At 42.9% G+C, this 12,566-nt stretch overlaps 1 protein-coding gene across 3 annotated transcripts in view; it reads left to right on the top strand.

Moving 5' to 3' along the window:
* CHCHD3 (coiled-coil-helix-coiled-coil-helix domain containing 3) overlaps positions 1–11,404 on the top strand; it is a 288,454-nt gene extending 277,050 nt beyond the window's left edge. For 2 of the 3 annotated variants that reach the window (XM_058724244.1, XM_058724245.1), the window contains 2 exons: positions 6,106–6,204; positions 10,669–11,404. In XM_058724244.1, coding sequence (XP_058580227.1) covers positions 6,106–6,159 — 54 coding nt within the window. In that variant the 3' untranslated portion in view covers positions 6,160–6,204; positions 10,669–11,404. The remainder of the gene's footprint in view (positions 1–6,105; positions 6,205–10,668) is intronic. The other variant, XM_058724246.1, reaches the window with a different exon arrangement.
* Positions 11,405–12,566: the final 1,162 nt, after the last annotated feature.

Here is a 12,566-nt window from a genome sequence, read left to right on the forward strand (position 1 = left end):
AGGACATGTGTTTTCTCTAATTCATGTGCTTTACAGAGCTAATGATAAACACTGAAGCAAATGATCATTTCTGGCAGGTCACATAATTGCCCATCATTTAACTGGTATAATAGTTGGATATAGGTTGTTCTGACAGATAGAAATTGTTGGAAACCTTGATTCTTTGTGCTGACAAACTCCCTAGAGTTGACCTTCTGACCCAACTAAATCTAGTGTTTGAGTTACACAGCATGCCTTTTTCCAGTCTAATTTGCTGTAGTTATAATAATGCCACTTACTGTATATTTCTAACACTATAAATATCTGATATTTACGGGAGGGTTAGTATTATCTGGGTAGCTAGAAAATAACATCAACACTAGTGGAAGAAAATACAATCAAGACTTATTAAAAGCCTCCGTTTTCTTTAAAAGCCTAGTGGCTTGAGGCTTTTGCTGTTTCTTGCTTGAAGCACCACCCGTGTGGCTCCTAGTAGCATTGCCAGCGATTCTTTTCTTTAAAGGTCTTTGGTAGAAGCAACGTCGCTAATGTTATGTTAGTACATTTCATTTGTCAAAAACAGCTTCCTGATATGCTCTTAACAAGCCCCAACCTTCACTACTAATACTAACTGAAGCACCTGGGACCTGCAGGCTTGACTCATGGATTTTTCTAACTTGATATTAGTGCCATATCGAGGTGGGGGTGGCGGTCAGTGCAAAGAATGGCTGTGACAAAGTGTATGTCTCTACCCCGGCATCCAGCAAGCATGCCTGTGTGTGCAGTGTGATTTGTAACATTACTGAAGTGGCGACTGAAAGGGTGTATGCAGTTGCCACTCCATCATGCCCGTCTGCACCTGGCCCCATGCCGTCAATGGCATATATTTATAGAATAAAACACTTTGTGAAAACGTCACATATGCCACACAGTACAGTAGGGAGTTCACACCGGGCAGATCTGGGTGTGTATACAAGCTTTGTCTTTTACTAACCCTGTGACCTTGGGCATTGATTCTTCTCATCTGCGAACTGGGGTGATGTTATCCCCAGTGTTGTGAGGATTAGGTTTATATGAAGTATCCAGTAAATCTTATTTTTTCCTTTCCTCAGTTGTATTATTGCACATTGAAACCACTGAACAGATCATCTCAAAGCACCAAATTATTACTAGTGATTCCAAGAGACCCCCCTCCCCCAATCTGCAATATAATTTAATATCCTTTTCAGCAGGTGTGTTTTGAGGTACGTGTTGTTTTCACAGCTCTTATATTCAAATATTAGGGAGTATATAGCAGGTAATAATAATGAAACATAAAAATCTAATAAAAAGATAGCTGTTCACATGACATTTTTATCCTAAGTTGGGCAACACTGTAATGGGCAAGAAACAAGAAGCAATGGTACCTTGTATTTCTGTAGGACTTCTTTGTTTCAGGGTGATTTCACATCTATTCTCTTACTTCTTTTTATGACAACCGGAGATGTAAATAGAGATGCTTTTATTTTCACTGTTTTACAGTTGAAAGAACCAAAACCCAGGGAAGTTGTGACCATAAATGTAACAACTAGACCAAGATATGCCTTGCCATAAAAACAGAAGGTTTTAAAATGGCGTTTGGTTTTTGAGTTGGGTGTGAGAAAGGACCTCCACTATCCACTAATACAGAAATAAGGCAGTGAGAGAAAATGTGAACGATAATCACGAAGGGAAGAGAAAAAACAGGAATAACAAATTAACTAGTAAATAGAGACTAAGGTAACAAATAAGGTGGGATTATAAAGGCCACGAGCAAAGGTATAGCTCAGCACCACCCTATCTTTAGAGCATGCTCAAATGGCCACAGGGCATTAATAATCAGTATTTCATGAGCACTTTTCCTCTAATACTACCTTCCCCTTTCTCTCAATGTGAAATTAGTCTAACCTTGTGACCCCGACTCTGCCCATTGGTAGAAGGGGCTTCGGCAGTATAGGGTCCTAAGTGTCAATTGTAGCAGATCCTGACTCGTTACCTCCCCTTCTTATGTTCCCTTGTTAAATCCAAAGAACAGGCTAGGCGTGCTAAAGTGGAAAATGGTCAACATGACAGCAACCCATTAGGTTGTGCTGTCCATTTCTGGCGTAGTGCAAGACTTTTCCCCTTGGAATAATTCCAATAGCCAAATCCACTCCATTTTTAAATGACTCATAAGGTTGGGCTTTCACTGGTTCCCTTGAGACATTGTTCTATAGACTAATAGATTTTACTGATTGGAAAATTTCCGGATATTCCTTGGCCTTACTTTTCCTTTCTCCAGCCACTTATTCACATCAGTCTTTCTTCAGCTATTCTTAAACAATTCCTCATGGGTTCATATGAGACATTTAGATTCTTATTTCCAGTATATTAAGTTACATGTTCTTCATAAGGGTAGAGAGATAATAAATTGCTATAATTATTATTTCTAAGACTTAAAAGCTACGGGCCAGCTATATGAGGTATATCTTTTAAAAATGTAGGAGGACATTGATTGATAGACTATTGTATCTTTTATTTCTCATACCTGCTTAGCTTCAGAGCTTTCTATAAACTCTCCAAGATTGTATGACCTGATCTTACCATTAAAACCTGAATCCTATTCAATCTTGGTTCACCTACCTTACAGGAGACTACAGAAGATGGGAGAGAGATGGGGAGCCAGTGATACTAGCCCACTAGTGGACCAAAATGTACCCAAGTTCTCTTTATCAAAAGGCGAGGAAGGGTAGAGAGAGGGCCCCTCTCAGATCTGCATTGCTGTGTTCCCTGGGATCCCCCACCACCTTGCTGTTTTCTTGCAACATCTGGCTGCTTGGGGGATAGCATTCTTAAGGGGCAATTCAGAGCATTCCAAGTGTTTTCCCACCGTTGCTGCTGACAGAATGGTACAGAAGCTGGCTGGCCTCTGAGTGAACATTCTGTATTCACTGGAAGGCAGGGTTTATGGGAAAGACTAGCTAATCTAGTAGCTAAGTAGCTAATCTAGTCATGGTGACCTGGGTTTCAGTTTCTTCTTTGGTAAATTGTGGGTTTGAACCAGGTGACCCAGGAGGACCTTCTAGCTGTGATACTGTGCCACTGATTCTCCTTCCCTGCATGAGAACAAGAGGCCACATGCCCAGGAGCACACGTTTATGAGCACCTTTCAGTCAAGAGACCTGTTGTTCTGTCTAGGCAGCACCGCTGCTTTGGGGACCTCCAGCACTTGTGCCTCTGCCTCTTAGATTTTTTTGTCAGCCTTAAACTTTCATTCCAGAAGAGCAGCTGCCCTTCTCATTGCCTGCCTGTTGCCTGGCCTCCCACAGCCGTATACCCTTTCCTTGAAGCTCATACTCCTGACAGCCCCAGGGAAGCCAGGGTGGCAGAATGAACTAGGAGGGGGTAAAAACAGTTTCTCTAAGGCAGTGTACTGAAAAACAGCTATCTCAGCACTGCCTGGCAGAATGTAGCCTTCCAGATAATAAACTCCATTAGAAAATGCAGGCTCTCTCCCTCTAGCCGGCCTAGGCTCCCCTGTGCAATGGCTTTAACCTTGTCCACCATGGATCATGGGTGGTAAAGGGAGTGTGGAGACAGAGCCAGGAAGCCAGGTCAGAAGAGCCGAGGAAAGACGGGGACTAAAAGCAAGGGCTGGACCCAGGAGATGCCAAGGGACAGAGGTCAGTGTGGAGCCTGGAGTCAGATGATGGAGGCCAGTCAGAGGGTAAACCATAGCAGAAGTGTAAATCAATAAGTGGGCAGTGGGTCAATAGCCAAGTAAGCAACTTAGTTGAAGGAAGGATCAAAATGAGGACATCTTGTAAGTGAGGCAATCCCCACCTTAAGCCAGTGCTTCCTGCTGGCATCATTGGGGACGTCAGAGAGCCACCCAGCTGTAGGGGGGGAGCGTGAGGTCAAGACCCTGATAAATGAGGCTGGGTCTTAATATGAAGTTACTTAAGCCCAATGCTAATGCACCCAGTTCTTCATTTCTAAAATACAAATGACGCCTCCAATCCATGGTTAGCCTCCAAAATTAAAAACTTAAAGATCGGTGCATATGATGGAATTTTTCATGGCAGGAAGCATCAGCCTTATTTTAATAATTTTTCTTTCTTTCTTCCTTTTTTTTTTTTTTTACATAATTTTTTTTTAACATTTATTCATTTTGAAAGGCAGAGAGAGACAGAGTGCGAACGGGGGAGGGGCAGAGAGAGAGGGAGACACAGAATCCGAAGCAGGCTCCAGGTTCTGAGCTGGCAGCACAGAGCCCGGCGTGAGGCTCGAACTCACAGACCATGAGATCACGACCTGAGCCGAAGTCGGCCGCTTAACCGACTGAGCCACCCAGGGGCCCCTTTTTTTACATAATTTTTAAGTTTATTTATTGAGAGAGAGAGAGAGAGAGAGAGCAAGCAGGGGAGAAGCAGAGAGACAGAGAATCCCAAGCAGGCTTCACAATGACAGCATGGAGTCCAGTGCAGGACTTGAACTCACAAACTATGAGATCAAGACCTGAGCCGGAATCAAGAATCAGATGCTTAACTGACTGAGCCACCAGGTGCCCTGGAAGTGTCAGCCTTCTTAAGGACATCATGTTTTATCTCCCCCCGTAGTGGGTTTATGTTAGACCAAGGCTCAAATACTTCCCTGTTATTGGAGTGTGAAGAAGGCCTGAAAACCCAGTAGTCACTGTTGCTTTTGAAATCATAGTTCAAAAAAACCCAGCGCTAGAGCAAGCTGTATTCTATCATTGTTTTCAGACAGACTGTAAATAACATCCAAATGACTTAATAGAGCTGGACAGAGCTTAGTGATCATGTGACCTAATCCCATCTTTTCACTTGGAAAAAATTTGCACTCAGAGTGTCGGTGATCATCTGTACATGGGGCAGAGTCCAGACCAGCACAGCCCATTCCTGATGCCTAACCCAGGGTGCTGTTTTCTATAATACCAGGTCTCAGACATGGGGGAACATCAAAATCAGCTGGGGAGTATATTTGAATGCACTTGCCTGGCCCCATCCCTGGAGATTATGGTTCAGAAGGTCTGAGGTTGGACCTGTACATCTGAAGTTTGAACAAATTCCCCAAGTAACTCTGTGCACCACAGTTTGGCAAACATAGCTCTAGAGCACATTGGCCTAAACTGCATTCGAGGCCTTCGACCTTCAGAGGTCCTGCTAATAAGAATAAGTCTTTGTTTTCCCTCTTGAGAGTTGAGGGGCTGCCACTTCCCATCACTGCCTGTCGGGTCCGAGCCATGTGGCAGAGCTCTAATCAGACCAACCCTGGGAACTGGTTCCTGGTTCAGCCTCAGGAACATATTGGAAGAGGTCTTGGACAGAGGGCAGGAGCCTCTTAAAATGAAGTTATTTTCTCCCCTCCTGTTTTCTCCTTTGCAGCTGTAGGTAGCGAGGAGCTGGCAGGAGGGAGGAAAGAGGCACTGAACCAAGGCAACACGGTCCCCTGACCACCTTGCGGTTGTAGCTAGATCCTCTCTCGGCCCTGCTGCTTCAGTCACCCTGCTCTCTCCTGACCCACAGCAGGGGCCCCTCGCCTGATGCGGTTCTTCTGATGTCCACACACACCCACCTTCAGGGAGCACAAAGATAAATCAAGAAGGTTCATTCCCTGGGAAGACCTATGGGAGCATGTTTTTATTGTGTTTAAAGGCTTCTTTATCATCATCACCTAATGACATGTATTAATCACCCAGCTGGGTTGCTCATATTCAGGATGACACGTGGGTGTTCCACAATAGATTTCCCGTCCTTCGGTGGGGCGGCCCTTCGGATTTGGAGTCACATCAAAGCAAACTAATTTCCAAACTTTAAGTGCGTTAACCCAGTCTCTTCTATCATAGGAACCCTTCTATCATAGGAAAGTGGTTTCAAAACCACTTTCTGAGACTAATAGTCACTTTACGATGTTTTCTTTTTTTTTTAATCTGGGTTTAATAGAAGAAATATTACCATGGTAATAGACTCCTTCTTCCTAATAGGCATTTCTTTTCTAGTGCTTATCCTTCAAGAGCTAGAACCGCAGTATGTTAGTGTTTTGTCTATTATTACAGCAAGTTGTGTAAACAGTTAATTACCTGTAACTTAATTTGCATATACACAGAACATTTGTCACGGAAAGAATGAAACCAGATCCACGCATGAAGCAGGAGGATAAAGAACAGCCCTTGCTGGTCAGGGACATACAGAGAGTGAGAACACAGTAAGTTAGCTAATCAGATTTTCAGGTGGTCAGGAGTGTGCTCGGTGCACGGGCAAGGCTCTCTTTGTGCTCCTCATAAATTGAATTTATTGATTACTTTTGCTTCTATCTCAGAGTCTCCTCGCTGTGTCTTCACCACTCTCTTTCTTTTACTCCCACTTTTCATGTCCCTCCTTGGTAAAAACTCAGGCATACCCAGACACATTCCCATTTTAGTTCTCCCCTGTAAGCCTTCCCGCTTCCATATCCAGCTTCAGGGGGGCTGTTGAAATCTTGGCGAGATGTTGGGTGAGCTCAAGAGACAAGCACTCTGGTGTCTTTAAAACACACACACACACACACACACACACACACACACACACACACACACACACATTTTTATTCTCTTCATGGGTATTGTTCAGCAATCCAGGGTTGCCATAATTCTTCTTAAATATATTGAGACATCCAGTAGCTGACACACGGCTGTGATAGTCAACCCCTTCAAGAAAGCTATGATTCAGAAAACAGTTGATGAGATGACTGTGTAACAAAAATATTTGAGGAAAACAGTTAAGATCATATTAATAAATGGAAATGACAAGCAATCTTTGGTCTCCAAGGGCACTGCTCTTGTCTGATGGTGCGAGCTGCCAGCTGTTCCTTCCTCGGTGGCTGGGATCAGGAAGAGACTTGGGGAGAGAGCAGTATTGATGCCTGAGCCGTCCCCTCCTTTTGGTAGTTTACCCAGCTGTTTTTAAAAGGGGTTTCTGCAGGCCCATATACGTGAATGATGAGCAAATGCGAGGAATTTCTTTCTCCACATTAAGATGAAGTGTTAGCAGTTCCTTAAATGAAGGAAGCAATTTTTTTTATAACTTGCAAATCTTCTCCCTGATTCTTCGGGGAATTTCCTATGTTAATTTATGCAGTGTTAAATTTATGCAGCGTTGAAATTCAGCCCAACAGCAGCTACTTACAGAACCGATACAGAGATTGTGGGAGAACCTATAAGGTGACACTAAATGACACAGACCTTTCCAGGCCTTGGGATCCCTCCAGCCAGAGGTCCTCAGGCCTGGGTTTTGAGCAGGTTTTATTGCATAGTTACAATACAGTAATAACAGTGTTTTGTCAGTCTAGTTTTTAAAAAATTTCAACTTGATGTTGTATTTATTGCTGTCTCTGACCAAAGTGAGGAGGTTTTGTACCGACCTCTGCCACCCTTTGGTGGCATCTGAGTGCCACCACAGTTTACAGCCTGTGTGTAGACCAGCCCTAGACCTTCTCTTGTTCTTGTGTCTTCAAGGAGCCACCCGTGAATTAGCTGAACTGCTGTGCTATCTTTGAAAATTAGAATTTTAATACATGTAGCAGGCCATTCTGTGAATGTGGTGATTTCTCTGTGTTTTGTACTTGCTCCAAAATGTTCCTGTTCGTCTTTTTGTTAGACTGGCCCACTGATCCTCAAACCAGCCATGGCCTCGCTTGTCTCTCTTAAATTTAAGAGAGTCCAGGGGCGCCTGGGTGGTTCAGTTAGTTGAGCGTCCAGCTTCAGCTCAGTTCATGATCTCGCGGTTCATGAATTCAAGCCCTGCGTCAGGCTCTGTGCTGATAGCTCGGAGCCTGGAACCTGCTTCGGATTCTGTGTCTCCCTCTCTCTCTGCTCCTCCCCTGCTCACACTGTGTGTCTCTCTCTCAAATATAAGTAAAAATTAAAAAATACATATTTTTAAACAATTTTAAGAGAGTCTGGAATTCTTACATAATCTGGCTAAAAAATTACCCTTATGTATTTGGATGGCGTTGGAGGAAGAATAGTAAGATTCCCTAGACTCTGGAAGAACTCTTTAGCTATTGCTTTAATTACATTGTGGTCAGTACGGATTATTTTGCAACATTTGAAAAGAGTAACACGTTGTCATATAGTGATCGTAACCATAAGACCTAAACTGTAGTATGAGGCACAGCCATGTAATCTTGACCAGGAAGATAATTGCTTAAAGTTCCCATCGGTATGTTGAAGGAAGTAGTGAGTGTATTAACTCCAAAATGCAAAATGGCATCACTCATAAAGTGATCATTTTCTTCGGTAATTAAATGCCTTTAGATGGGCTCGGTATAAATCTGCTTCATACTGACTTCTATTTTATGTTAACGTGTGATGTTGTGGTGAGGTCATCTATATATCTGGAATCCATGGTTTCCTGTCCAAGTAGTTGGACATGTGGTTGTTGTCTCATACAGATCAAGCCACAAGTGGGTGGGGATAAATGAGATGCTGTGCTACTGGGACATTGTCTGGTCTGACTCTTACATCGTAGGTGCTCAACTTTTAATTTTTCCAGCAGATGGAGAGCTTATGTGAATGCTGGGTTTAAGAGAGAACTCATGTTTCAGTGCTTGTTTTCAAGACAGCTCTGCTGAGCATTCCTCTGCTTTATCTGTGTTGTCTTTCCTGTTTTCTCTAGATGCATCTGGCTTTTCTAATTTACTTCCTCCTTGTATGTATCATCTTTATGACCATTTCTACGTGTTCTCTCTCAACTCGTTTGCCTGCTTTCATATCTGTTCTTTTGTGCTCTGTGGACATAGCCTTAGAAACGTGTAATCCAGGATGAGTTAGGATAATCCTTAGGATAATCTATCCATCCTGTGCTTTTGTGACCCAACATGCTCTCTTATTTGTCCTTCCACTCTTTCTGTTCTGCTCTTCTGTGTCAGTCATCATTCTTCATCTTTGGCCTTAAATCTTTATCTCTAAAGACTGTTGACATCTCTTTTCAAGTTTGCAACTTCCTTCTAGACATTTCCATCTGGGATTTTTTACAAACCCCAAATTTAAGTCACCTTCCTCATTCCCATACTGGCTCCTCCTACTGTTTTCTCTTTCTGTTGGTGGCACCACCATTGTCCCTGTCACTGAGGATCACCATACCTTTGGTATCACCACCTCTCTTTTCCTTCCTCTGTCTTTTTATGGTTCTCTCCATTTCTCATCCCCACCCTTGCTTGATTCCTAATCTGCCTCCACCCTGGTCTTCTTCACTCCAGACTCTTATCTCTTGGATCCATTAGGCCATGGACATCAGGGGAACCTTCCTAAATGGCATTTTCCTATTTAAAGACATGTTAGATTCTCAGGTTTTTTCCCAGAGACCAATAGGAAGTATCTTTGCCAGGCTTTTCCTCTAGCTCTGCTCATCTCTCTCCTCTGCCCCCCACACATACTGGGCTTTCTCCTACCTCCGAATTGTTGCCGCTGCTTCCTGCCCTCACCCCTCCTCAACCTACTCCTGGACCTTCTGTCTAGCTTCTGAAAGACTCTGAAAGATGGTCTGAAAGGTCTCTTAGAAGCCTCCTCTGACCACTCCAGCTCTAGAGAGATCTCTTCTTCTGAATGAGGCAGAACCACTCGCTCCTCTTTTAAACTGTTACCTTCTCTGGAAGGATACCCAAGAAACTGGGAAACAGGAGGGAGGCAAAAATTATTTTTTCTCTGTATTCTTTTATCTTGAATAAATACTTGAATCTTGAATTTTATACTGTGTGTATGACTTATTCAATAAAATCAACTTTTAGCATGTATTTAGCAAGTATGTTTTTAAAAATAGCCAATTATTACATTATATTACACCTTAATTTTCCATGGGCGTGTCTATTGGTTTCCCTGTAACACCTCACTCAGTCTAGTGATTACCTAGTGGGAACTCAGTTAAGAGCTGAGTGAGTAAATGGCTGGAAGCATGGGGAATCTAGGGAAGAAAGTGTGAACAGATGAGCTAGAGGCAACCTAGCCTCTTCTTCCTAAGTAATTTCAAAACTAAATGGGAAAGCATCACTTTTGTCTTTTAAAGCTTCCTAAGAATGGAGAGAGTATATATCTTCTGTCCTGGCTAGTTAGAGAGTTTTAATCTGATACTTGAGAATTCTTCCCATTTACCACCCCCTACCCCCATTCACAAAAATAAATAAATAGAAGAGGGGCCATTTTTGCAATTTGGGAATAGATACTTATCTTCGTAGCTCCACCCAGCATTATGAACTCATGAACATCTGCATTCTGCCTGGAGTGAGCAGAGATTTCTGGGAGAGATTCTTACCCTCTCAGAACCTTTGGGGTTTAACCTCCACTCCACCCCAGTCCCTGTGGCCACCAGATATACTCCCACCACATTTCCAGATGTCCCTGGTAGTGAGAGAACACACATGTCCGGCACTCCCAACCCCCAACCCTGCAGTCCAGACCATGCTCACTGTTAAGGTTCAGCTTGGTATGGGGGTGGGGGTGGGGTCATTTGGAGATTATACATGATTAAGCAGTGGTGTTCTTTAAAGGTAATAATATTTTGAGACCATGGAGCATACACCTTGTTTTTTGTGTTTTTGAGTAGATCTTTGAAAAGTAATACAAATAGTACTAAATAGTTACTGCCATTTTTTGGTCCCTCCTGCTAAAACCCATGTTTTCTCTTTCTCTTGCAGAGCATGCTTGAGAAGGGAGGATAAACTCAACTTTTAGAACAAGCAAAACTCCTCAACGTTAATTCCAGAGGCGGAACATTTTTTTTTTTCCTAGTGAGAAAGTAACCCATTTAAAGAGAAGACGATTAAAGAGAAGCACCAGAGAGCAGATTCAGCCGAAGCACATCCCAGTTTGAGTAGCTGCAGTGTGAAAAGCCGAGGCCTAGATCAGGTATCTGCCAGCAAGGACACTGCAGTGTTAGTCAACCCATTTATGACCATTAAAAGAGAAAGGCACCCCCTCCACCTTTTTAACTTTCTATTCTTACCAGGCTCCATGGTTTGGTGAATGTTCACCAAACAAAGCTGGGGTCTGGGATGGTGGGGGGGCGGAAGGGGGGACAAAGGTAATTAGAGTGGGGAGGTGGGAGGGGCACCAAACCTCCCTCTCCGCCCAGCGGTGCTGGGTAGAATTGTCTAGGCTGTGGCACGTTGTTTTTCTCTTGTTCCTTTCTCCCCTTACTATATAAGAGCTACTTCATTTTAACTTATTATAGTGATCATGTAAGTAAGACAAAAAGGAGAGAAAAATGTACCTCTTTTACTGGAATGATGTTTATGATTACAAGTGAAATAAGGCATTTTTTATCCTCATAAAGGCAACCTTGGCTTATACAACCTCTTCTCGATCATGAATACTGACATCTTTACTTCACTCACTATCAATAATAAATATATTTTCCGACGAAGACTGGCATTGTAGCCTGGGGCCTCGCGTATTCCTTTCGTTGGGTTAGATGCTTATGCATAAGGGAATTGAGTTGATTTATATTGTTATTAATTTGCATTTGTGCTGTACCTTTCCTCTAAAAAGCTCCAAAGCACTTCGCAGAGCCTCAGACAGTCAAGAGATTCTTCTAACTTGCCTCTCAGCTAGGTAGGATTCAGTAAGATCTTTACAAATTGCATGAACCTTCCTGTCTATGGGATGACTTAAGTCACCCCGCCTGGGGCAAGAACTAGATTAGATAAGCTTGGTTACTAATGTCTGACCCTGCAGTACTATGAAAATGTTAAAAAAAACAAACAAACAAAAAACCCAAAAAAACAACCTTGCAGTTTTTCCTCTTTCCAGTTTCATTGAAACTTCTTGATTATAACTCCTTTTTCTACCAGAGGATTGGTGCTTCCATCGTGGATTTTGGTAAGTTGGAAGTTAGTGTTGACACAGAAGCATTCTAATGGAAAGGTCCTTGCGGGATACACATGGAAAAGAAACTTGCCAGTGCTCCGTGGGGTCACCTAAGTATCTTTTGTCATGTAGAAGTTTTATTCCGTTTTTATTTTGATACAGAAAGCGAATGTAGCAAAGTGAGTAAGAATACAGGCTCTGGAATAAGGAGCATCTGTATTCGGATGGTGGCTCTGCTTCTTACGACCTGGGGACTAACAAGTCACATAAGTGTACAGATCCTCTGATTCTTCAACTGGAAGCAGATGGGAAATTGAAGAACCTGCCTTGTAGGCTTCTGGTGAACAGTCCGAATGCTTGCCACATACATTCAGTCCGGCCCAGTATATGTTGTTGTTGGTTTGTGTGATTACTCAGTAAACCGGTATTTGGAGTTGGGAGCGTGGAAAGATTATCCACATTCCCAGATTGCCTTTTACTTAGAGGCAGTCAGGATGAACTCGTGTTGGGAAATTTCAACCAACCCCCATATATGTAAGCGTGGCGTCTTCGTTCCTCTTAATTCCCGAGTTGGCTCCATTTGAATGGCATCTTCGTGTACACTTATGGACACACACTGTGGACCTGATGTTGATCCTGAGTGACGTTGGTGACTCTCCTACCATAATCACTGAGAGGCTCTGTGATTACTGTTTAATGAAGGTTTGGGGGCTTTGTTTGTTTGTTT

The sequence above is a fragment of the Neofelis nebulosa genome, chromosome 4 (genome assembly GCF_028018385.1).
Source record: "Neofelis nebulosa isolate mNeoNeb1 chromosome 4, mNeoNeb1.pri, whole genome shotgun sequence".
NCBI lineage: Eukaryota > Metazoa > Chordata > Mammalia > Carnivora > Felidae > Neofelis > Neofelis nebulosa.